This window comes from Dreissena polymorpha, chromosome 14 (genome assembly GCF_020536995.1).
Source record: "Dreissena polymorpha isolate Duluth1 chromosome 14, UMN_Dpol_1.0, whole genome shotgun sequence".
In the NCBI taxonomy this organism is placed as follows: Eukaryota; Metazoa; Mollusca; class Bivalvia; order Myida; family Dreissenidae; genus Dreissena; species Dreissena polymorpha.
In genome coordinates, this window is record NC_068368.1 from 32,803,466 (window position 1) to 32,826,621 (window position 23,156).

The 23,156-nt window shown below is 33.5% G+C and overlaps 1 protein-coding gene across 3 annotated transcripts in view; it reads right to left on the reverse strand.

Moving 5' to 3' along the window:
• Positions 1-1,411: 1,411 nt before the first annotated feature.
• Positions 1,412-23,156, reverse strand: part of LOC127858785 (uncharacterized) — a 31,771-nt gene continuing 10,026 nt past the window's right edge. The window contains exons 1-6 of one of the 3 annotated variants that reach the window (XM_052396065.1): positions 12,171-12,481; positions 9,106-9,284; positions 8,342-8,471; positions 7,472-7,654; positions 3,944-4,111; positions 1,412-2,735 (exon numbers count right to left, since the gene is read on the reverse strand). In XM_052396065.1, the coding sequence (XP_052252025.1) occupies positions 1,765-2,735; positions 3,944-4,111; positions 7,472-7,654; positions 8,342-8,471; positions 9,106-9,284; positions 12,171-12,270 (1,731 nt within the window). In that variant the 5' untranslated portion in view covers positions 12,271-12,481 and the 3' untranslated portion in view covers positions 1,412-1,764. Of the gene's footprint in view, positions 2,736-3,943; positions 4,112-7,471; positions 7,655-8,341; positions 8,472-9,105; positions 9,285-9,378; positions 9,597-12,170; positions 12,482-23,156 lie in introns of those variants that run through there. The other 2 variants (XM_052396066.1, XM_052396067.1) reach the window with 2 other exon arrangements.

Consider the following 23,156-nt stretch of genomic DNA (forward strand, 5'->3'; position numbering starts at 1 on the left):
GTATTAAATATCAACTAGTACGAAAGGTTTTATCATTCTCTCTCTCTCTCTCTCATTCTCTCTCTCATTCTCTCTCTCTCTCTCTCTCCCTTTACATCGCAATGCGCGAGCACACGTCAACTATTAGTTAATTAATTACTTAATTTATACATACATGTATAAACATTAATGGTAATCAACAGTAACACGGTCTTTAAATAACTTTACATCTTTACACCTAGAATGAATGAATTATCCGGTTTCAAACCAGTTTAAGAGTAACTAATTGTGCACACTGATGATAGGAAATATGAACTTAATCAAATTTGCCATCTTATTTTTTTCAATACTTATTTGAAAAATGCAAACACAAAATCTGCTAATAATAATTTATCAATTTGCGCATTATCATAAAAATGAAGTACTAGGACAAAGTGACGAATTTCTACTTCTTGTTTCTCAACACGATAATCGAACCATTGAAAGTACGCGAAATGCTTAATGAAATAGTTGTTTTGCTTCTGTGAATAAATATATACATTTGATCATAAGAGAAAATCTTTAAAATCGTTCATTAAAAGATTCAACTGTTGTTGTAAGTTTTTAATCCATTAAATATGACCATTTGCGCGATTCCATTTCACACCGTATTACGCGTCACGTCGATGGCAGAATGTTCCGTCGATGACAGATAGCTTTACTCGACCGCGTAAACAGGTAGGTTACAAATTCGTTCGATATAATTATATAAAGCAAGTAAGGCATAAATCGTTGCTACGAACATATTGTCCATTGACTGAGGACGCCACCAGGTAATTTTGGACTCGTAGTTCAAGTTTTTAAAGAAATGCGAACGAGTTAAAAGTGACAGTTTCCGAAAAATTATGGAAAATGACTGATTTGTGTTGAACATATCTCACATTTGAAATAAATGACATGATTTCGTGTTATACACATACGCATTTATCCCTTAGGGATACGTAAGCCAAAATATCCGCCCTTTGAGTTGTTTAATGAACATGTTACAGGCGTCCAAACTGACCCCGTCGAAAAAAAATTGGTGCCATAGTTGGCAGATATGTATTTTAAATGATGCCGCTGATGGCAGAAATGCTGTAGAAAATGCTAACTTAGATGACAGATTGTCAAAATAACTATTTTGTTTATTTTTCTCTTCTTTTTGTACTTTTATACACAATTGAGAAGCGAAACTGTCCTTTGTAATATATTCTCAAGAAAAGAAGGTTATGTATGCTGTAGGTGTATGAATATTCTGTTCAATAAACTTGATTGTGATACCTATATAATATATATAACGAGGCTTTAATATAATATATTGAGGGTGTTTTTTTTGTAGAAAACCGTCATCATGGAAGTTTGGTTAATCAATTCATTACATTTGCAAAAGTAAAGTAGACAATAATAACATTCATGTCATTAAATGGTATAATACGCAACATGTACAAATACAAACAATATGTTGGATTACACGACTTTAACAAGGTCTTAATTAAATACGCCAATTTTAAACAAAACAGTATTTTAATATATTTTATAACATACATTATGGTATAACACAATTTAAAAAGCACACGGGCACAGTTTCATCTTTTCATTTTAAAGTTATAGTTTTCCTGCATTGCTTTATAAGGTTCTATCAAAGAAAACGGTTGCACCTCTTACATATAAGTGTACTGTAAATTTCATAACGAATAGTATCAACCTTACATGGTTTTATGTGTTTCTTGGTTTTCCAAGCGACACACAAATTGCAACTGTAATTGTCTACCTCGGCAAATGCCCTTCTTTGGCGAACTTTAAAATTCGCACAGCTTCAAGAACCGTCATACCAAATTCTTGTTCAAAAATATTTTTAGACAGTTCAGCCAAGAGCGCGCCGTCCATCATGTTCTCTCGAAACATCGACTCGTATTTTTCCAGCCGCAGTACTTTAAGATAACCACACACCTCGTTAATCGACAGTTTCTTCACATCAATTCTGTCATTAACTGTTGGTAGATGTTCATTTACGCGGCCAGACTTTTCAATCAAATCCAGAGTGTGGCTTTGCTGACCTGGTTTTGAAGGGCATATTTGCTTGCGTTCTATGGCGTCCTTCGGTTCTTGTCGGAAAGGAGGAATGCTAGTCCTCGGAAGGTCATTTGAGTAGATGGCCAACTTGTGTTCTGCAGATGCCAGCGTCTGCAAGGGAGTCTTCGGTAGGCTCTCGGGCAAATGAGGGCTTTCCTGTGTCTTTGGAATCTCCGGTGGCGGCCGACGGGGCTTGATCCCGATGGGCGGTTGGGCCCTAACGGTTGGGACCGGAGCCGGACTATTATTGGGTTGCTGAGATGCACGGGGTTCTGGTCCCGTTGATTTAAGGTTTTCACGTGCTTGCACGAGAGACTGTGCAGTTACCGATGATACTGGGTCTTTGTTCTGATTATGAACTTGAGATACATTAAAATGTTTCTGTGGCTGCACTTCCAGCGCTTTGTGTGATTGTAGAGATATATCATGGGCATTACGAATTCCAAACGTTGCCAAAATTGGCTTGTGATAATCTGTGATTTCGTGATATAACCCGGACTCAGTATCTCCATGTTGAGCCTCATCTGAAGGTATGGAGGTGGGGTTATCAATCGGGTTCCCGCGACGATATTGGAACACCGAAGCGATGTTTGAGTATTGTCTTGGTTCCACGTAGGAGTAAACGGTGTCTGAATGCACCGCCGATGCGTCGTATTGGGCAATGCCTGGAGTAAAGAAAAACTCTACTTACAACAAAGTTAGATTTATGTTCATATTAATCAGATATTTCCTGTTGTATCATAATACAATAATAAACCTTTTAAAGGAACAGTGAAATGCTTATTAATTAATTAATTAACGATGAAAACAATGCATATTTTATGCTATTGGAAATGACAAGGGATTTTTATAATATTATATCTCGAAATATCGCAGTGATCACAACAAAATAAGCATGTGTTTAATATTTTATGTTTAAAATATTGATGAAACATGTCCCGGTGTTTATTATTAAAAATTCACGTGTAAACGTGCATGAACACATTTTTAATGTAAGCAACGATAGCTATATAATTTGATATATATATATAGTTTAATAAAATATGGTATGATATGACAACGAGTGTCAGATCTTTTTTATCACACGCTTTTAAATGAGCAAATTAAAAACATATTTACGCAAACATAATGATAAATCCCTAATGTTGTTTACATTTCGTGACGTCATTCGACGTTGCAACGTCATTTCAGCACAAAAACAAAATGCGATTATGCGATTGGTCAATAAACGAAAACTAAGCCAATGAAAACGCTTAAAAATGTTGTGTTACACATGTGTAATAAAAACAAATATGTAATTGTTGTATTACATTGGAAACAGGGTATAGCATGTAATAATTGTGATAATATATATATATATATATATATATATATATATATATATATATATATATATATATATATATATATATATATATATATATATATATATATATATATATATATATATATATATATATATATATATCGATATATTTCAAATGATAATGTTTGTTTAATCTTTCAATGAAGTGCAGCCATTTTCATTAATTGTGTATGATAAACGTGCATGAAAACATTGTTAATGTAAGTAACAATAGGTATCTATATTCTGCAAGTCCCTTGTTTAGCCCCTTGTTACAAGGGCATTCTCTAGATACCATGATAATGTTTGTGTAATCTTTCAATGAAGTGCAGCCATTTTCATTAATTGTATATGATGCGATAATGTGTTGCGACGTAGTGTTTTGGTTTACTTTTTTGACCAATTCGTCACTTTCTCTGATTGTATTTAAACCTAGTACACCTTAATATACTTAATACTTCACCAAACTGCTGTGTATGTCTTATATATCATATTTTTCAAGTGTCAAAAGGCTTTGATTTCACAAACCTTCATTCCCGTACTCTTTGTCATAATTCAAGTAGGAACTAAAACGCGCCAACTCCTCCAGGTAACCCCGCCATTTCTGTTGGGATGTGTTCTTGAGGCACGTTACGCGGGTCATACGCAATTGAGACAGGTACAATGGTACGTGCACAACTTCCGGTCCCATTACACCTGCGGTATTAAATATATAGTGTTAAGACTCATACGAGTAAAAAAGCAAATACAATATATAAAAAGAAACCGTCTCGATTTGTCGTTGAGTTTCTGCCAATAAAAAATGATGAAGAATTGGGATGCCTATGAAAATATTCAAGACGAATTTCAAAAATTGATATGCGACAGAAATAGGAGCGAGCTATATTAAGCTATGATTGTCTAAGGTTTTTGTCTCATTTCACAAGTTTTGCTGAGTATTGAATAGCCTACTATAATGTTATAGAAACCACTTGATTATCAAATTATTAGTACGTTTAAGTCATGCAGATATGTTAAGATTTGAGTCAGCACACCGTCAGGAATACTGGGACCGTCAGGGACATTCAGTTATTTGCAATCTTTCATTTACTGCACATCTTAATAAACACAAGGCCATTGCTTGCTTTTCGTATGTGAAACAGGTCTCAATATGTTGATTGCCGTTAAAGTGAGACTTCAAGATTTTTATATGTGTTAAATTGTAATATATTGATACAAATATGTTACAATAACACAACATAGGCAAGAAAATTATACAATAATTACAACTTCGATAACATTCATATGAATGCTGCATTCTGATTGGATAATTTGTTCACGTGTCCGGTTTTTCATTGGTTCATTTTCATGAACCCACTTCGTATGCAAATTTAAGCATTAATACGTACTGGTCATAAACAAGTTGCCAAAATGACGTTATGTTTTTCGCAAAACGTAATGGCGTTGCTTATTATTGGTCAATTTAGCGCAATGGCGTTATTTTTTTGCGCGAACTTCAACGATATACCCGTTTGACAGAGATGAAACCGAAACTGAAAAAAGATTCATACGCTTGATTAAAAAGGACTTTAATGGACCTTACCACGATAGAATTTCAGCTTTAAGATCATTTTGTATTGTAATTATAAGCATTGAATAGCATTTTCATGCATTTCATCGGTGTATGAACTGTCGGGAAAATACACCTAATTTATGCATAAACGCCGACGGCGTAATTTTCCTGACAGTTTATACACCGATGAAATGCAGGCAAATGCTATTCAATTCTTTATTGAAGACCAAGTTCATAATATGCAACAAAGACAAATTAGCTCTCCGAACCGATAGTGCTGAAGATATTTCGTACATATTTACCTTCAATAACCGAAGCCTTCGTCTTGTTATTAGGATCGGAGTTAGTGTTCGTGTGTCTTATGAATAGATATCGTTGCAGGAAATTAAAATGATCCGTAAAACTAAATTTAGATTCACATCGTACATGCATGCTATACATGCTGGCGAATTCGACTGACAGTACAGACATTTTCGATTTCAGAATTAAATATCTGGCTTATTTTGCATTTTTCGACACATGTTCTTCTTAACTTTTATTTTAATTTATATTGCAATATAGAGCGGGGTCGGGTATTTCCGAACATGCGGGTATTAGCGAACATTAATTTAAACCTAAAACTTAACACATGACGTTAACAATGAATTTTATATGACGTCATCAGTTATCGTCACTATCATTTTCCCTTCGCTTTCATAGCCAGCGCAATCAGATATCGATATATATGTAGTTTAAAAAACGACTTTTTTGCAACAGCACCGATTTCTAGAGAAAATTACGTTATTTACTATTTTTTTATGTTTATGCCTAAGATTCCATAGTCTTATAAAATAATGGCTCTCTTCGTAACTTGTATTTATTCGATAATAAACATGTACGACTTCAGGTTCAACTGCGCTTATGTCTCCTTGTCATGACTCTAAAGATTTTAACAGGGTAGTCGGAAATAGCCTCACATTATTTCTAATGTGAGTCTATAACCGAACGTCTTCATTGATCGTATAGATGCTCTGTTCTTATGTTTTTGTTAGCATATTTCATCAGTACGCATAATTTGAGATTTTAACATAATATTATCTAAAGGTGTTTACTTGTCGAAATAAAGTTTTGCCAATATTAAGCACGAAGTGCACAATTTCCACGAGGATTACATTGGGTTGCCATATCAGTCTTTTGAGTAACTGGCCACGATTGTTTCTGTTTCGCGGAGGAGTACACCGTAAGGTCTGATTAGTGTGGTAGGTACAGCAAGGCCACAGAACCACTGAAACTATCCAATGAAAGTTACACTGGTTTATTCACACATAACTGATTCACAATCGTTTGTTTCTTCAGTGCTATGGAGCCATACTCTTATACTACTCGTTTAGTAGTAAATAAGCAGTTTCGGTTTAAAATGAACATAGCCAATCAAATAACCGGTACTGATTATCAATCGATCGCGCATTTATAGAAATTTGACTTACAACTGGGGATTATGTATCATTTATGGAGTCATGTGCAAAGTTGGCAGATGTTGTTCATATCAAAGTTTCATCGACCTTCGAGTCTACTGATGCAATCAGGTTAACCTACGGAACATGAGGCTCAAGAGCCCCGATTTAGACGCGGTTGGTAGTTTCAAGCACAACTTTGCAGGAAATCAATAACCACTTCGATATTAACATGCAGCTTATAAAGTGTAATGTTTTCTAGAGATTTCAGCATAATCAATAAATTTCGGACGAAACCGCCGCTAATTTTCGCAATTAGCCCGGTACCGGCATCATTCCCAAAGTAGTGGGGAAAATCGCCGAAGAGCCATATGAAAAGGATTTCATCGAAGGTGACCACTGTTTTCGCAGATTTCATATAACCTGTGTACAGTCCGAGATGTGCCCTTTTAATGTAATTATTGTTGACCATCGCTGTAACATTAAGTAACGAGTAGTCGCCGTTTAATGCAATGCGCGAAGCTCGTGATACGTTAATTAGGAACATTGCATACAAGTTGTTCTTTATTACAAGCGTGTTATTTATACATTATACGCGTTTAATTCTCTATGATTGTTGATTTAATGACATTTAAATGAAATGCAATAAACTGTTTAATATTTCAGTAGAAAAATACTGACTTATTAAAAAAGACACCTTATGTTCGGAAATACCCGACAATCGTGTACGGTAGAGCCGATATGTTCGGAAATGGCCGCACGATTGTTAAGTTTTAACATGAATATATTTTCTATTGGAAGAGTACAGCGCAGTCGTAAATAGCCGCAAATTTAATCTAGAAAGTTGTAGAAATATATGGAATGATGCTATCTTTAAAAAGAGAGTGTATTACCGAACACAACAAAATCTGTCTTAGGTAGTCGGAAATACCCAACCCCGCTCTATGTATAATAAGTTGTTTACACATTTTATAAAATTTATAAATTCATAAATATTTGGAAAAAAAAATCGTGCAGTTTCACTTTAAACCCCTGTTCCAAATAACGATATTTTTCGTGAAAATAACCTACCATCAACAATGAAGTTTCCCAGCAGGTACATCTCATCGAAAGCTTTCTGAAGCTGAAGTTTTGGGATGTGATTCGTGCTGATGGTCTGACCTCCCACGCTAATGGTTATGTCCTTGGGGAACTGCACGTGACACGGTAGGCTATATCCGTCTAGGACCCCTTTTATCGTCTGGACCTTGCTCACTGTGAGATAATTTTATCTTGATAAATGAAATTAAGCTATCAGTCACATGCAATTTAATGTTGAAATTATAGAGACGTTGACGTGTCAGATAGGACAAAATATAGGATAGGGTAATAGGTTTTAAATTGTTGCACGACCAGTTCTGAGTTTACTTAATCGAACATGGTATTGAGTAATATGGTTACAAAGAAGGTTTTAAAATGTGCACTTAATTATTGAATGTCTTAAGATATTCAACATTTCGTTTGTGGTACGGGGAAAAGACGAGAACAAAAAAGGAGCACAGTCCAGCATCCTGCAATTTGCCCTAAACTTTTCTGTTCATGAAGATTAAGTTGAATATACTATAACACTGTGTTTGCAAGTTGCGGTTACGCATAAAACATACATAATTTACAAATAGAATCTTAAACTTACAGTATTGTTATATAGATTATATGATATAATTAGGGTAGGTTTTGTTAAGGGCTGAAAACACCAATTTTTTAAATGAAAGTGTCCCTCTCGCTGATACAAGTTTTCATTATTTAATGTTTTAAGTAGGCGTTCTTAAAGTAGTGGATATTAACTAACATTTCTCTCCGTATAGATTTTTAGAGTTTCATTGTTTTTTATATATAAGAATAAATTAAAAAAAAAATAATTGAAAGAAAACGGTTGTACGAAGTTACAATAAACCAAAATACATTTGTTTTTCTTGACGACGCAGACTTTCTCAGGGTAGGTCAGCGGGATGCTAATAAGTTTAGAATGATCTCCCATATCGGCCCTGGCGACCACGCGCCGTTGCCTGGATACCGTTTGGATACGGATTATCTGCGAAACAAAGCGCAATAATATGTTAATCCTGTTTTGTTATGAAGACCATAAAACTAGGATTTGTTAAACGTTTTCCATATTACACATTTCTTGTTATAGTGAAATTTCACTCAATTCACTCAATTCAGATATTCTTATACTATTTATCTACAAAAGTTCATTTTAAAATCACTACAATACGTGCCATATAATGAAAAATGATTCTAAACATGATCAGTTGCATTGACTATATGAGTAAGAAAAGGTATATATATCGAATCGATGCTTCTCATGTGAAAACATTTGATTAAATGACATGCATTGGCCTTGATTAATAACGTGGGTATTTTTATCTTATGGGGCGGTAACAGTTCCTACGCACGGCATAACATTAAATTGTCATTATCCCTCGCACATGCAATGTAATTATATAATCACGTAAAATATATCTATTTTGAGAGATAATGTACATGTAAGCTCAACAACGACACATAATCAGCTGTTTTGCAAGGGATATTCTGAACTACTTAATCGCAAAAATTAGCAAATATTACTACAGTTTATGCAATAATGATGCAATACAAAAACTGCAGTAAAGGACATCTGCTATTTCCACCAGCTTCTAAGTTTTACAACTGTTATTATAACTCACCATCTCTCTATCGAATGTGTCCGCCACGATGTCTCCGAGGAATCCCTGACTGATCATGACAACCTGTGGCAACTCATTTACGAAGCGCTCGTAGAACTCGGCCACGGTGTAATCGGTATTCTCCACATCGAAATCCATTGTTTTAACGAAACGTTTGGGCTCCTGAACACCACTTGGACCTACAGCGACATAAAATTTAAACAAATAACAGTTAAAACGGGTTTTGTTATAAATAATCGTGTTATTCGTATCACTTTCACAACTGCTACATACCATTCATTCACTGTAACTGGAAGGAAAGTGTTTTCCATGAACGTATAAAAGTTCAGACGAACGATTGTTGTTATGCTCTTTTATGATAAAAACGGTTATTCCTTTTGATTATTTGTGGTTCAAAGCCGGTTTAAGGGCGAAACAATCTCACACTTCACAAAGCTGAAAAAACAATAAGAATTTGGCAATTTCATTTTCACGATTTATTCACTTGGTCGTTAATACAGTGAAAACTCGCTATTAAGACCACTTGTGGGACTTTTCAAAAGTGGTCATAATAGCGAGGTGGTCTTAATTCTGAGTTTTCATGAATTTGATGGACATATAATTACAACAACGTAAATATTCACTGAACTTTAATCTGTTTGCATACAATATAACAGTCATCCGTTTATACATTGTATTTATACATTTATACATTGTACAAAGACAGTATTTCAAGTTGTTCATTAAAGAAGTGTAAATACATGTACATGTACTTTTCATCAAGATCCTTGATGTTTACTTGACGAATGAGTCAATTGTCGTCTGCTTAGCATTTCGTCGAATACAAATTGAGCTTTTCTTTTTATAATAGCTTGAACCCGAGTCTTTCCAATGCCGAATAAATCGGCCAACTGTCGTTGAGATTTCCCATCACTCGCGTCGATCAAATCAATATTTTCTTTAAACACAACTCTTTCCGTTTTCGCTTCTCCATTTTGAATAACGATATGGTATAAAGGTATTTTTTTATCCATCACGAACAAAACCGTGTTACTCAAATATCCTAACTGTTAAATTATTCGCCGTATTTAATCTTTAAAGTGTGTACCAAACAACTACCAATTTACCCATCAAAGACTCAATAATAATAATAGCTAATTGTCAATCAAGGGTTAAAAATTATAAGTGCCGAAAAATCTAACACCTGTGTCGCAAATCGATGCCAAAAACCGTTGTCGTTAATTGTGGCTAATTGGGTCAGAATTGCTTCGTACACAAGCCCGATAGTACCACAAAACCAGATTAAGTAAGGTGTGAAAATTACTTGACGATTGGCGGTTGTCAATTAAGAACAATATCGATCATTGGTACTGATTAAAGTGGTCGTAATAGCGGATTAGCGGGTTGGTCGGATTAGTGAGTGCAACGACCATTGAAAAATAGAAGGAAAAAATCGGGACTGAAAAATGGCGGTCGACTTAGCGAGTTGGTCGGAATACCGAGGTGGTCGTAAAGAGAGTTTTCAGTGTATTGGAATGTTATCATAATGTGTATAAATCCATTGTTGACATAAGCTTGAACACGCAGTATTAAATGACACTGATATTCAAGATAACATTTCGTCTTTAATCACTTCCTTGTTCCGTCTTTTATTATGTAAATGCGGTGCGTTGAGTACAGGGTAAGTTTTTAGCTTAACTCGATTTTGATTTATAATTTGAGATATTGTAGAAGTTTTATTAAAAATGTTTAAATTAATTTGCATTTATTTTAGTAAGACATTTCATCGTACATTGGTAATGTGTCAATACTTTGATGCATGACTGTTTTTAACGATGTTTTACTATTGCTCCCTAAGATCTGACAATTATAATAGCTTATGCAAGGTTCTTAAATATTGTTAACAAAAAGAGAATCAGCTGTAACTTGCACTAATTTCATTTATTTGTGCTTAAATGTTAGTAATGTGTTTTTCAAAAACTTTTTTGTGGTGTATTTTAGCCTTGAGAAATTAAGAAGTAACTTTATGGACTAATTATTAATATGCTTTGCTTTTTAAATTTGAATTACGTTGCTGATAGAGATTTCTATTTATCTACACTTGTCTTTTATGATGTATTCTTAGTATAGTATTTGATCAAGCCAACACTTATCTGGTTTAAAAATACCAATACTTTGGATTTATCGTCGATGACCTCACTTATAATCATTGATTGTTTTTACTATGTTGTTTATATTTTCCTGTATCACATAAGCAATTTATCTTTTGCATTCAATTAAAGGCTGCTGGAGAGGAACGCACTTTCTCTCTTTATTATGTCTGAAGAGTTGCATTGTTCCTCGACCACATGAATCACACACCGGCATGGAATACTTTTTACGTTTATACCGCCACTGTATCAACACCAATGGTTTCTATGCAAACTCTTTAAAAGTTTTATAAAGTCTAATGACCTATAGATTACTTATCGATCCATGCACTGCTCATTTTCGATTTAAATTTTGAACTTATGATTCTAATGGAATTGCGACTTTACTTTGGTATGGACTATATAGCTCTTGATTCCAGCTTATAATCAGGCGTTTTAATGAGACGAGACTTACTGACAACCCATTTGTCAAATGCAATGCTAACGGCATGTCATATTGTATTATTTTATATTGTGCTGATTTATCCTACAATCTAAATGCATGAACATATGTCGCCCGTTCGACATATTTTAAAGGTATAACAACTACAATGCCTTCTTTGATCCTCCCAGGACAATTCCTATAAATAAATAAATTGTTATGTATTGCCATCCTGCTGTTGTCACAATTTAGCAACCGTTATACATAATAATCAAAATGCATATGCAGAGAGCAAACGTTGCAGTAAACCTTTCATAAAACAGCTTATAGCTGTTAAAATATTAATACGATATTTTCTTTGGTAAATACTTAGTGAATGGGTGGGTTTGGCTAGAAGTTTCTTTTTTAAAGAGTATTTAAATAATATGATTTTTTAGTCCAATTGTTTTGTTCAACAGAAAAAAGTATACTCAAATATAATGAAACGTTATACAATATAACATAGGAATGGTCACCTGGTTTAGATTCTGGTTTAGGAAACATGACGTTAACAATGCCTTGGTGTGACATCATAACTCTTCTCATAGTAATGTCCAAATCAGAATTAGTATCCATAATTACGATGACGTAAAAAAACTGTCTAATTTTACAACTGCATTGAAGTTATACTTCCGGTCTAATCACACACAGTAACACACAACTTACTGAAATACGAGTGTTCAATACTAAACCTATCAATAATATAGAGATTTAGGGAATGCACATACAACTTCAACTAAATATATTTAAATGAAAAAAACGCATGCAGCGTAGTTTATATAAAGAAATAAATGTTATGTATGGCTGACGGTGTTTTACTTATCTTACCGGATGTAACCCGTGAGATAGATGTTATCTATTGGGGACAGGTATAGCAAATAACTAAAACGTTTATCTTACTAAACGTACCAAAGTATAAATAACCTCCTAACTAAGTTCATTAACAAAATTATCTTATATCTCTCTTAAAATGTGCAATTATGACCAATATACAGAGTGTTATCAATGTTAACCATGTTACAATTCATTGTACACATGTTACGCTCAGTATTTGCTAAAATTCAAGCGATACAAACGCGCTATTGGAATGAACTGAACAACGCAAAATATCACTCAAATTTTAAACTTATTTCAAAACATACCAATGTTAATTTAAAAATCGCTCCTTAAGTTCGTCTTGAATTTACGTTTTACTTATTCAGTTATACACTAAGCTGCGTACCAGAAAACCATTTAATATAATTGTCCTCTAACTCGAGTGGATATACCCAGTTTCCCTTACGGGTCGTCTTGTGCAAATGCTTGGGAGGATATACATTTTGTAAGTAAGGCACATAACGCGTACGGTATCTAAGATAGAAACCATTAAATACTACAACAGTGGTAACCGTTTGTATTAACTTGCAAAAATAATCACTCATATGCCATAGAACTTTGTAATTTAATGATATAAAGCGGTCAGATCTCATTCGTAAATCTTAATAAAACAGTTTATGCTCGCTGAGATATGCTCCGCTTCACTGAAAAAACATGTGATCTAGAATAAATACACCAATGAATGGTTTTGTTATAAATACGACAAAGTTTTTTATGGTGTCGTATATTCTAATAGACTCAATTTATCGGACTTTGATTTTCAACATATGTCCTATATTATTGACTTATTTTACTGAATAATTAAAATATATATCGTGAAAAACTGACCGAATCCAGTAGAAGGTTTTGTACAGATATACATACAATAGACATAGATGAGTGTAAGCTTGATATTAGAACATGCTTAATGGAAGATATGCTATTGACAATAAAAATAAAGTTTGTTTAATTGTCAGCTTATGGAAGATAATTATACATCTGAACTGTCTAATTGAACGCCTTATCATTGAACATGCCTAGTGAAAGATATGCTATAAATAGTAAACAACTTAACTATTTCATCATTCTCCTTCTCCGGAAACATGCTTGTAACCTTGGCCCGATGGACAGAGAGCAGGCCTTGACGAGCCGGATCAACACTTAGGCTGTTGGCCATGTTCTTGTCATCAATGTGAAGGTTTTTTTTGCATAACACATTGTAATAGTTATGTAGTGCCTCTTTTAAAGGATATATAAACACATTTTTATGCTTTTGTACCTATTAGTCCTTTACTTATTCAAAACAATTGGTTCATACTTGTCTTCATGTTTTTGTTTCTTACATTTACATTTTAAATACGTATGTGCCTATGCTGGTGTCTAGAGAACATTTGATTGGAATTTTATACAAGCGTGTAATGTATTTTTATCCACGTTACAATTTGATGGTACTTTCTTATACTCTATATGTATCATTCCAAACTTGTAAAACAAAGTAATAGTCAATTGATCGTTAGGCCACGTAAAATGCTAGATATGAATACATATATTATCCATAAATATAATTGTTTATATCCTCTATTATCTACTTTCTACACTTTTTACAACATCTATTTCGATTTATTTTCAAGACTTAAAAAACGACACTGTTTGCAACACATCACATTGCAGCAAATAAATATTAACATTTGTGCTGAAATGAATTTCAATACTTTATATGAATACATCGTGTCCACTTCGTTGATATCGTTCATCTTGAATGATATATACATAACACAGCGACACCACACACATTACTTCTTGATACCTTGATAATTAGCAACGTTACATTCACACCTATCTTTTACAACTATTAGTTTACGTGTCCTTAGGTTTGGGCTCAATCTGTTGTGCACCAATTGCTGTTCTTCAGTTCATAAACGATTTCAGACGATCCGTCAAACGAATCAACAAGTTGTGTTCGATATTTATGAGTGCTAAACATTGTATTTATTTACTTACAGTACAGTATAACGGATAACGGTAAGTTTCCTGAAACATTTTAACAATCACAGCTTTTCTCCAGAAGAGTTTATGTTGTTTTGGACCATGCCACATAAAGGCAAGACGCTCTGCTTGGATGGCTAACCACAATGCAGGTTAAATTGACGATTGTTCTTCTTATTCGTTGTCTTTTAAACATTTGTATTAACCACTTAACGCTTGATTGCTAGATATGTTTAGTTTTTAATAACCAAATTTTTCCTCTCTGTTATTCATTCAACTGTAGGTGAGTGTCTAAAATTATTGTCCAAATTATATTTAAGACCGAACAATCTCAATAATTCACGACATTTATTAAGGAGAGACGCAGACTACTTCTGGCATCTATTGTTATACCTACCCCTGAAACGATAGTAACACTTTCCATTCAGTAACATGTTATTACAATTTGAAAAGAAACATTTATAATCGTTAACGTCTGATAATCAGTTATTCAATAAATAAACGTCGTTTTCAGCTACGTTTCGTCTTTTATTTTTCGAATGCAGATCATGCTCAGAGACGTGGATCAATTTTGAGCTATCATAATAGAATCTTTGTTCAAAGTATAACATTTTTCAAATGTAAATACTGCACAAATAGAGATGGTCTCCAACAGAGTAACCGTAAGTAATTTTATTTGAAAAATATACAGTTATTTAGAAAACATATACAATCATCACTTTGATGTGTGGCCATTATGTCTTTTTTATCGATTATAAACCTTAAATAACAGCTGTGAACAAGTTACACGTATCTGATTCGTGAAATATGTTGGCTCAAACATGCGAATATAGAAAACTTCGGTGGATACTCATTTATAAAATCGTTTTTTTAAACAATTATACAAAAGACATTTATCATGCGTATAACGATACATATAATTGTATACGTACATGAATTGAAATCAATACCTGGCACTGTATAAACCTCCTTAGTACTGAGGGCTTATTCATCAGGAAAGACAATAAACGCACCTAAGATGGCTATTAAACATGACATAATTTATGAAAGTAGTTGTGGCACATCATACCGAGAATGTTATATTTTATCTTTAGTATCAGTATATTCTTTGCCGTTTGTTGCATTAATATCGAACAATTGTTTGAAAGTGTTCACCCCGCCTGTAGTGACGATATTGTTTTTGGACATAATGGTGTAATAATGATGTGTGGATAACTTATGATTTCATATTACAGTTTATATTCAAAATGTTTACATAATAGTGATCTTAAAGTGTGGCAGCAAAAGAAAGTCAAGGTATGGCAATTGCTTGATTTAAAGGAGTTCCCCTCCATGTTTATAATACATACAAACTCTCATGCCTCACTCCTTCTACATGTTGCGTTATAATTTTATAAAAAAGTTACACAATAATCATATATTCAAGAGCTCAAGCATGTTTTTCAAACTTTGAATGCAATTGCTTGAAGAACTATTGCTATTTGTTTGAAAGAATACATGTACATGTAAGCTTCTGTACGCAACCCCTCGCGTGCACTTGTCATTTATCGTTTAAAAGATAGTTATTTCTCATCAAATATGATTGATTCATCGCGCTTTTTCTAGAGTAATCGGCCTATGTTTAAGGACTAAAGCCAAATTTAAAATGGAGGATTACAAGTAGGGCTTTCTACCTTACCCTTTGAAAATCCCGCAAGCCGCAGAATCGCCATAACAATAAAAACAGACATGAAAGATGACGGTTCGTCAGCTGGATTTCGAATAACGCCAAGCGGTTAAAGCCAGTGTCTACAGGAAGCCGTCAGACCGGCGACCATCTTCTTCACCCGTACCACCACCACTATCGGCTCATAGATTTCCGAACCATCAACGCGACCGGAAACACGCGAATGACCGCATAGATGAGAAAGTTGAACATCATACAAATCAGCAAATCAAGATGGATGTGTATTGGACAAAGCGAAAGACTTACTCCTGCTTTTGAGGCATGGTCTAGAGGATGCTGCGCACTTCAGGAGAGTCGTGATGCTTTACAACGGTTCCAGAAGGCGCTCATCTGGTGGGAAGCGCACGAACCACGGATCAAGATAGATTATTCCCATGCACACGAGTAAAAAATCAAAATGAACCTAATGAACAATAGACTAGCAACCAACATACAAGACAGAAAAACATTAGCTGGTTCAATGAAATGGTGCTTTTTAATAAACATAATCTACAACATTCATGCTTTTTATTTTATTTTATATTTAACAGCACAATCGTCATACCCTCGAATGGTTATAATCATGAACAACACAATCATGAAAATTATCAATATTACTATAACATGTATTCCACTCATTACCAGTACTTCAACAACTTTCTTCTCAAATTAAACTTGTTGCAATCGTTTACATCAAAACAAATATGCAAAGCAGCAGCATTTAGGTATCGTATGTAAACACCATTCACAAATATCTCGCTTTTTTTCAGTATTTTGATCATTACTGTTTCCACACAATAGACACGATGAATTAATTTCTTTTTAAAAGTAGCTGCATATATGGTATACATCAAGTATAGTCTTCCTTGATTTCGCATTAACATTATTTTGAAACCAGTATTACTTAGTGCATGTTGCCTTTCGAAACTTCATCAAGTTGTATTATTATCAAACACATTTTATGTAAATTAATGTAAATATGATGACGTTCGTCTTATTATGTCATGGATAATCGCATGGAGGTCAGTGTAATATAGTACACAGTCTTTTAAGGTATATCATATCATAACTGACATACTTCATCGAGCCATGCAATCATAAAAGGACACTTTAAGTAAGAATTATTCTGAAAGTGTTCTTTAAGTATTAACTCATCACACAAATGCGTGGGGCAATCACATATATTATGTTGATAAGGCAACCAAGACCTTTGTTTGTTTAACTGATGAACAGTATTCGTAAACTATCAGAGGTTAATAATGTCCTCATTGTCCTTAAATGTGACAATGTAGTTAAAGTAAAAAAACGCTTTTGTTATAAACAGTTAGCTGTTATCAGACACGTCACTTGCAATGCAATAAATAGGGAGTAAGGACCCCAAGTTAAAACCCTACATTGACTAGATATGAAACAGATATCTAGCCGGTACTGAGAATTTTGGATGTGTGACAATGCAAACGCATTTGCAGAATACATATACGGATAAATAAAATATCTGCGTTAAAATATGTTGGGGCAAATGTTTTAACCGTTTTGCCTACCCCCATGCGTTTTTTTTCTTTAACCCCTGCGTTGCCGAGTGTTTATGCGCAGCATATGAACGCAACACAACGAAGTTATATAAATGTCAGGTTTTTTAAGTGATGCAAAATTTATGAAATCAACATGACCAGTTTTGTTTATGAAATTAATAACACCAAACCCCTTTGATACAATATTTGCATGCTAACTTGCTTCCATGTTTACACAATTTTCTAGGGAGGTGGAAGTTATTCGAACCCTAACGTTTGTGACAATGCTGTCTGGTTAAGGATCGAACCAGGTACACTGCAGTGGAATCGTAGTAGCAGCAGAACACGCTGATTAATTGGTCTAATCGTCGTTATAAGAAATTATTTGTACTGTTAATATACTGGTTTGCAGACACTAAGTTCGTCTACCAAGTAAGCTTATGCCATAAATAATACATCATAGAAAGCAGTTTAACAAACGTGGCAGCCGTATAACGCTCTATTGGTTATTTCGTTCTTTATAACTAAGCGAGACGCGTTTCTCAGTAGGAGACACACACATAGTTTTGATGTATATTTGACCTAATACTTGCATTCGAAATGAACTTTTCACGTTTTAAAACTTTCGTATTTGGTCTGGTTTCAATGGCTATGTTATTTGTTATTTGTACATCAAGGAAGGACTTAATACAAGGTATTATCATTTATTATTCTCTTCTTTCAAACATTGATATACATTTTATTTTATGAAATACATTTTGAAAAACAAAGTATTATGTACCGTGCGGCGAAGAATTATATGTTTGTGTACAGTTTTATTAATTTTTATATTTGTGTCTATTTTTCTGAAACACAACTCGAGTTAAACATTTAAAAAATAAAAAAATAAAAATAATAATATATAGAGAATATAATATCATAAAGTAAAATAATGCAAACTATTATAAATTACAAAATACACTATAAATAAAATATACAATCAATCAAATATAATATAAATAAAATAAACATACAATAAAATATTAATATAATGTTATTTGTTTAATGACTAAAGCCGTTTATTTATCTCGTGTTTTTTCGCATACAATTATTTCAACCAGAGATCGTATCACTATGCTATTAAGATATCTGAAACGTTATGTTGAAATACCTTTTCAAAATCCCACGTTTAAACTGTTGATACAGGCCACGTGTTACGAAGACTTCTTTTAACATTGTGAAGTATAAACTTTAAAATAATAAAAACATTATACACGTTTTCGTGTATTGATTTTTGTTAAAATGTGCCTTTATTTTTGCAATGTGTGCCATTGCTTATTTTAGAAGCAGGAACTTATTTGCAAGTTACTTTTAGTATTAACCATAGGCTAAAATATTGTGTAAAACACATAATTAATTTGATTGGGTGCGACAAAATAACAAAATGGCGTCTTAATGTTATATATAGACTAAATCAAATTATCTCAACTAATTATAAGCCAACCTTTACAGAGTAACACAAACATTCTATACAATGATACACATAACATGAATGTTATGATTAACCTACCGTTTTCAAGAAGTTTGATTTGACTGATGGGGGGTGGGGGTAAGATTGGTATAAAATTGTTTTCAAACCAAAACATACACACACACAAATTACCAACTTGCTTTTTTCAGTTTCCATGACATTTGGTTTTACCAGAATACTTATGCCTACGCAGAATAATCACCTCATCTACTATTTATTTCATACTGAGTTTATATTTTCAAATGATGATTAAAAAATACTTGAAGGGGGTAAGTTAAATTGTTGGGCAAAATTAAGCTATAGAATAAACGTGAATATCTGTATTTTATAATTGTAACTGAAGAATGCAACACGTTTGAAGTCCGTATTGACCAGCACGTCGTTTAAACTCCATCGAAAGCCCTTTGACCGTTTTATTGAAAGCGGGCCGATTACAGACATCGCACACAGCTTGGATGTTAATTGTTGTTTTAGTTTATTTCCATATGTGTACAATCAATTAACATGTATTATTTTTCCATTTACCGCACCATTATACTTAGCCCAACCATTATTGTGGAGATGCGTATGGTCATTAATCTTGTGTCTTAACTGAGCGGATAACACAAGCATGAATCATGTTTTATCTATTGACATTGAACTACCGATACACATTATTCGTGCGCATTGACAAACCACACATGTTAAGTGTTCAGTATCGTTTGTGATAACGATGATGACTCCTGTAGTCTTGCAACATGGATGCGCATTATATTGTAAAATGTATTTCGTAAAAGGAGTGGGCTTCAGACATATAATAGCGAGTAACTATTATGTAAAACAAATAATATGTTAAAGTGTGTTCAATTAAATGGAATTTGTTTGACTAAGATTGGATTGATTGCACGAAATCGTTTTTAAAACACTTTCCGCAACATTTGTTACAAAGCTGAAGATGTTTGTCTAGATTTAAATTGTTAGAAACAATTAAAAGCGATTGCCTTTAAAACAAGTAGTTTACGGATGATATCATATATTTGTCCATTCGTCTGCTAATGCTTTAGCGTAAAATGTATTTTATTGTAAATGACTATTCCGCAGTTGGTACACTTATAATGAAAATAACATGTAGGTATTGAATAAAGGCTATCGATGATGAGGTAATATCCATCTCTAACATGTTTTATTGACCGATGCTTAAGGAAAGGTCAATAATTATTATATCGGTGAATATCACATCATAGTCAATGACCAATTAGCCATAAAGTGCTTTATGACATGATATCTTCACGGCATCTACAGTTTTCAAAACACGTGGAGACAGCTGCTCACTTCCAATTACGGGGGCGTAGCTAGAATTTTTGAGCTGTAGGCACGGATAAGATACACACAAAAAACGGGGGATCCGGGGGTCTTCCCCCTAACATTTTTAAAATCCTATTACGTCTGTGGTGAGACTTAAAGCATATCTAGACAAATAATAAGATAAGAAAATATAAGACTTTGGCTTGTTTTCTTTGATATTTTACTGTTTTATCTCAATGTCAGAGAATTTAATTTTACTGTATTATCTCTATTCCAGAGAACTAACTTTTAAAACAATATGGAACAAAAAAACATTTAAAAGTGTAACGCTCCACTTATTCACAAGTCAAACCATGGATATTATTTCCAATAATACTGTCTGCATGTCTGTCTACATGTCTATAACGGCACGTTATTGTAAGGCATCAAGCGACCTAACCGAGCCGGATTCAGTCAATGGATAAAAATCCAACGATAATCGATTACAACTTACTGTAGTGTTCAAAGGGAGACAAGTAGATCTACATGTAGATCTATGTAAACTTGAATCAGCAAGTCACGTGAAAAGAAGCGAGCTAGAACCTATGCACATTAAAAGAAGTAGATTTAATAATTGGAAGATATGTTCTTTGAACACGACCAGAATCCATTGTCTGAGGATTATGTCAATATGAAATGTAGATTCCTAACACATCACCCGCTTGTTTCGAAGTTGAAGCATTTTTTTTTTCATGTTTCAAACAAAATTGTAGACCCGGGCCGGCCGTGCCTTATAGCAGCTACGCCACTGAATTAGGTTAATTTTAGACATAAAAAAATAACAACACTTATACAACGGCCAATAAATGCATAACATTATTAAGAGAATCAAATAATATCACTTGATATACAATAAACTAAATATGACATTGTGTACTGTTTAAATAACGGAAATGTAAAATAAAAAGTACTGGACGTGAGGTTTTTTGGTTGTACAGTTGCGAGAAGCTGTGCACTGCACTTATTTATACTATTGTCCATTTTCAGACTCGTGTGATTAGTTCAAACATAGCTATTTCATTGAGAGACGATCACATGTAAAGCAAATGTTATACTTTTTTTTTAAATACTTCAACTTATATACAAGTTGTATGCACATAATAATTCATTTGAGTGGCGAGCACAGCAGATTTTCAACGGCATATAAACGTGTTGGGTAATGAAAACCGTCATATGCCGCAAATAGACCATATTATAATTGTAATGACACATCGAATACAAATCGAATATATCTCCGTGTTCAACAAAAAATTCCACAGTGTTGTTTTTACATGCTGAGCCTGACACATTTGTTTTATCCGAATCTCCAAAATAATGGTGAGTGTTGTCTTTACATGCGGAAATTTAACACACACATGTTGAGTATAACCCAACGCAAATTGTGTGCTGATGCTGACGCCTTTGTTTTTATCCGCATCTCCAAAATGTTGGTGAAAATCATTATCTGATTGAATCTTACAACCAAGACAAAGTTTATTTATCAAATATAATTTTATTTACAGAAGTGTATTGAATTTGGCAGGCATGAGATAACACGATTTTGTTTAGGATAATGTAGTAGCACCATGATATGTTATTCTCTATCAGAAGAAGTAAACAATGTTCCAATAAGCTGCGCCTTGCAAGAGAGAAGGCATACCAGACATTTTGTTTGAGGCATTAAATTGAATTTTTGTGTTTTATTATATGCTGAAAAACAGCATTATCGTCATGCCCTAGAAAATGTATCATTATAAACAACACAATCATCAACATTATCAACATCGCCATAAGTTTAAACTCTACAGATTCTTTGAGCAAAACATGCCCGACTTAAATAAGTTTATGTAGAACGTATGTTCGTCAAAACAAATAAACAAAGCTTCAGTCTTATAGAAAGTTCTTGTAGCACCACCATTAATAGATATCCACAATTAATCAGTATTTCTAACATTCACATTTATGTTTGCAATCGATGTAGACGAAACATGAATTGTCTCTTCAAGTATCTGGTTTTAGGTAATATGTAAGCTTCTGCAACTAGTCATTTGCATGATTTTAAACCATTTTGTATTTAATATGCTTTAGAATTGGAATAGTTCATCAAGATTTATACCTTAAAAGCAATAATTTCTTGGGTGGAAGCATATTAAAAACAAGTTATGTCTTTTCTTACGTCTTATACATGGAGACTACCATAGAGTTACTGATATAAATTGTCGAGACATGACATAATAGAAAGCTGTTATCTAAGAATTATTCTAATAATGGTTTTTAATAGGTAATCACGATCCATCTGCTTGGAACAATCACAAACCCTGTTTAATCGCTTATGAACAGTTTTTGCAAAACATTACTATTTTTCATTTTTCGAAATTCAATCAGACAATTTATAGAACGTAGAAAATGCCTCTGCAATCAGCAGTTCGGAGTTGTCAGAAACGTAACTTGATTTGTTGAACACATCTATTTTTATGTTAAATTGAACTGAGGCAATTATATAATAGCGCACTTTAATACGTTCCGAGGTACTAGATATGAAGTTTGGCCGCAAAGATTAAAATCTGCATTAAATATTTATTGTATTACCTTA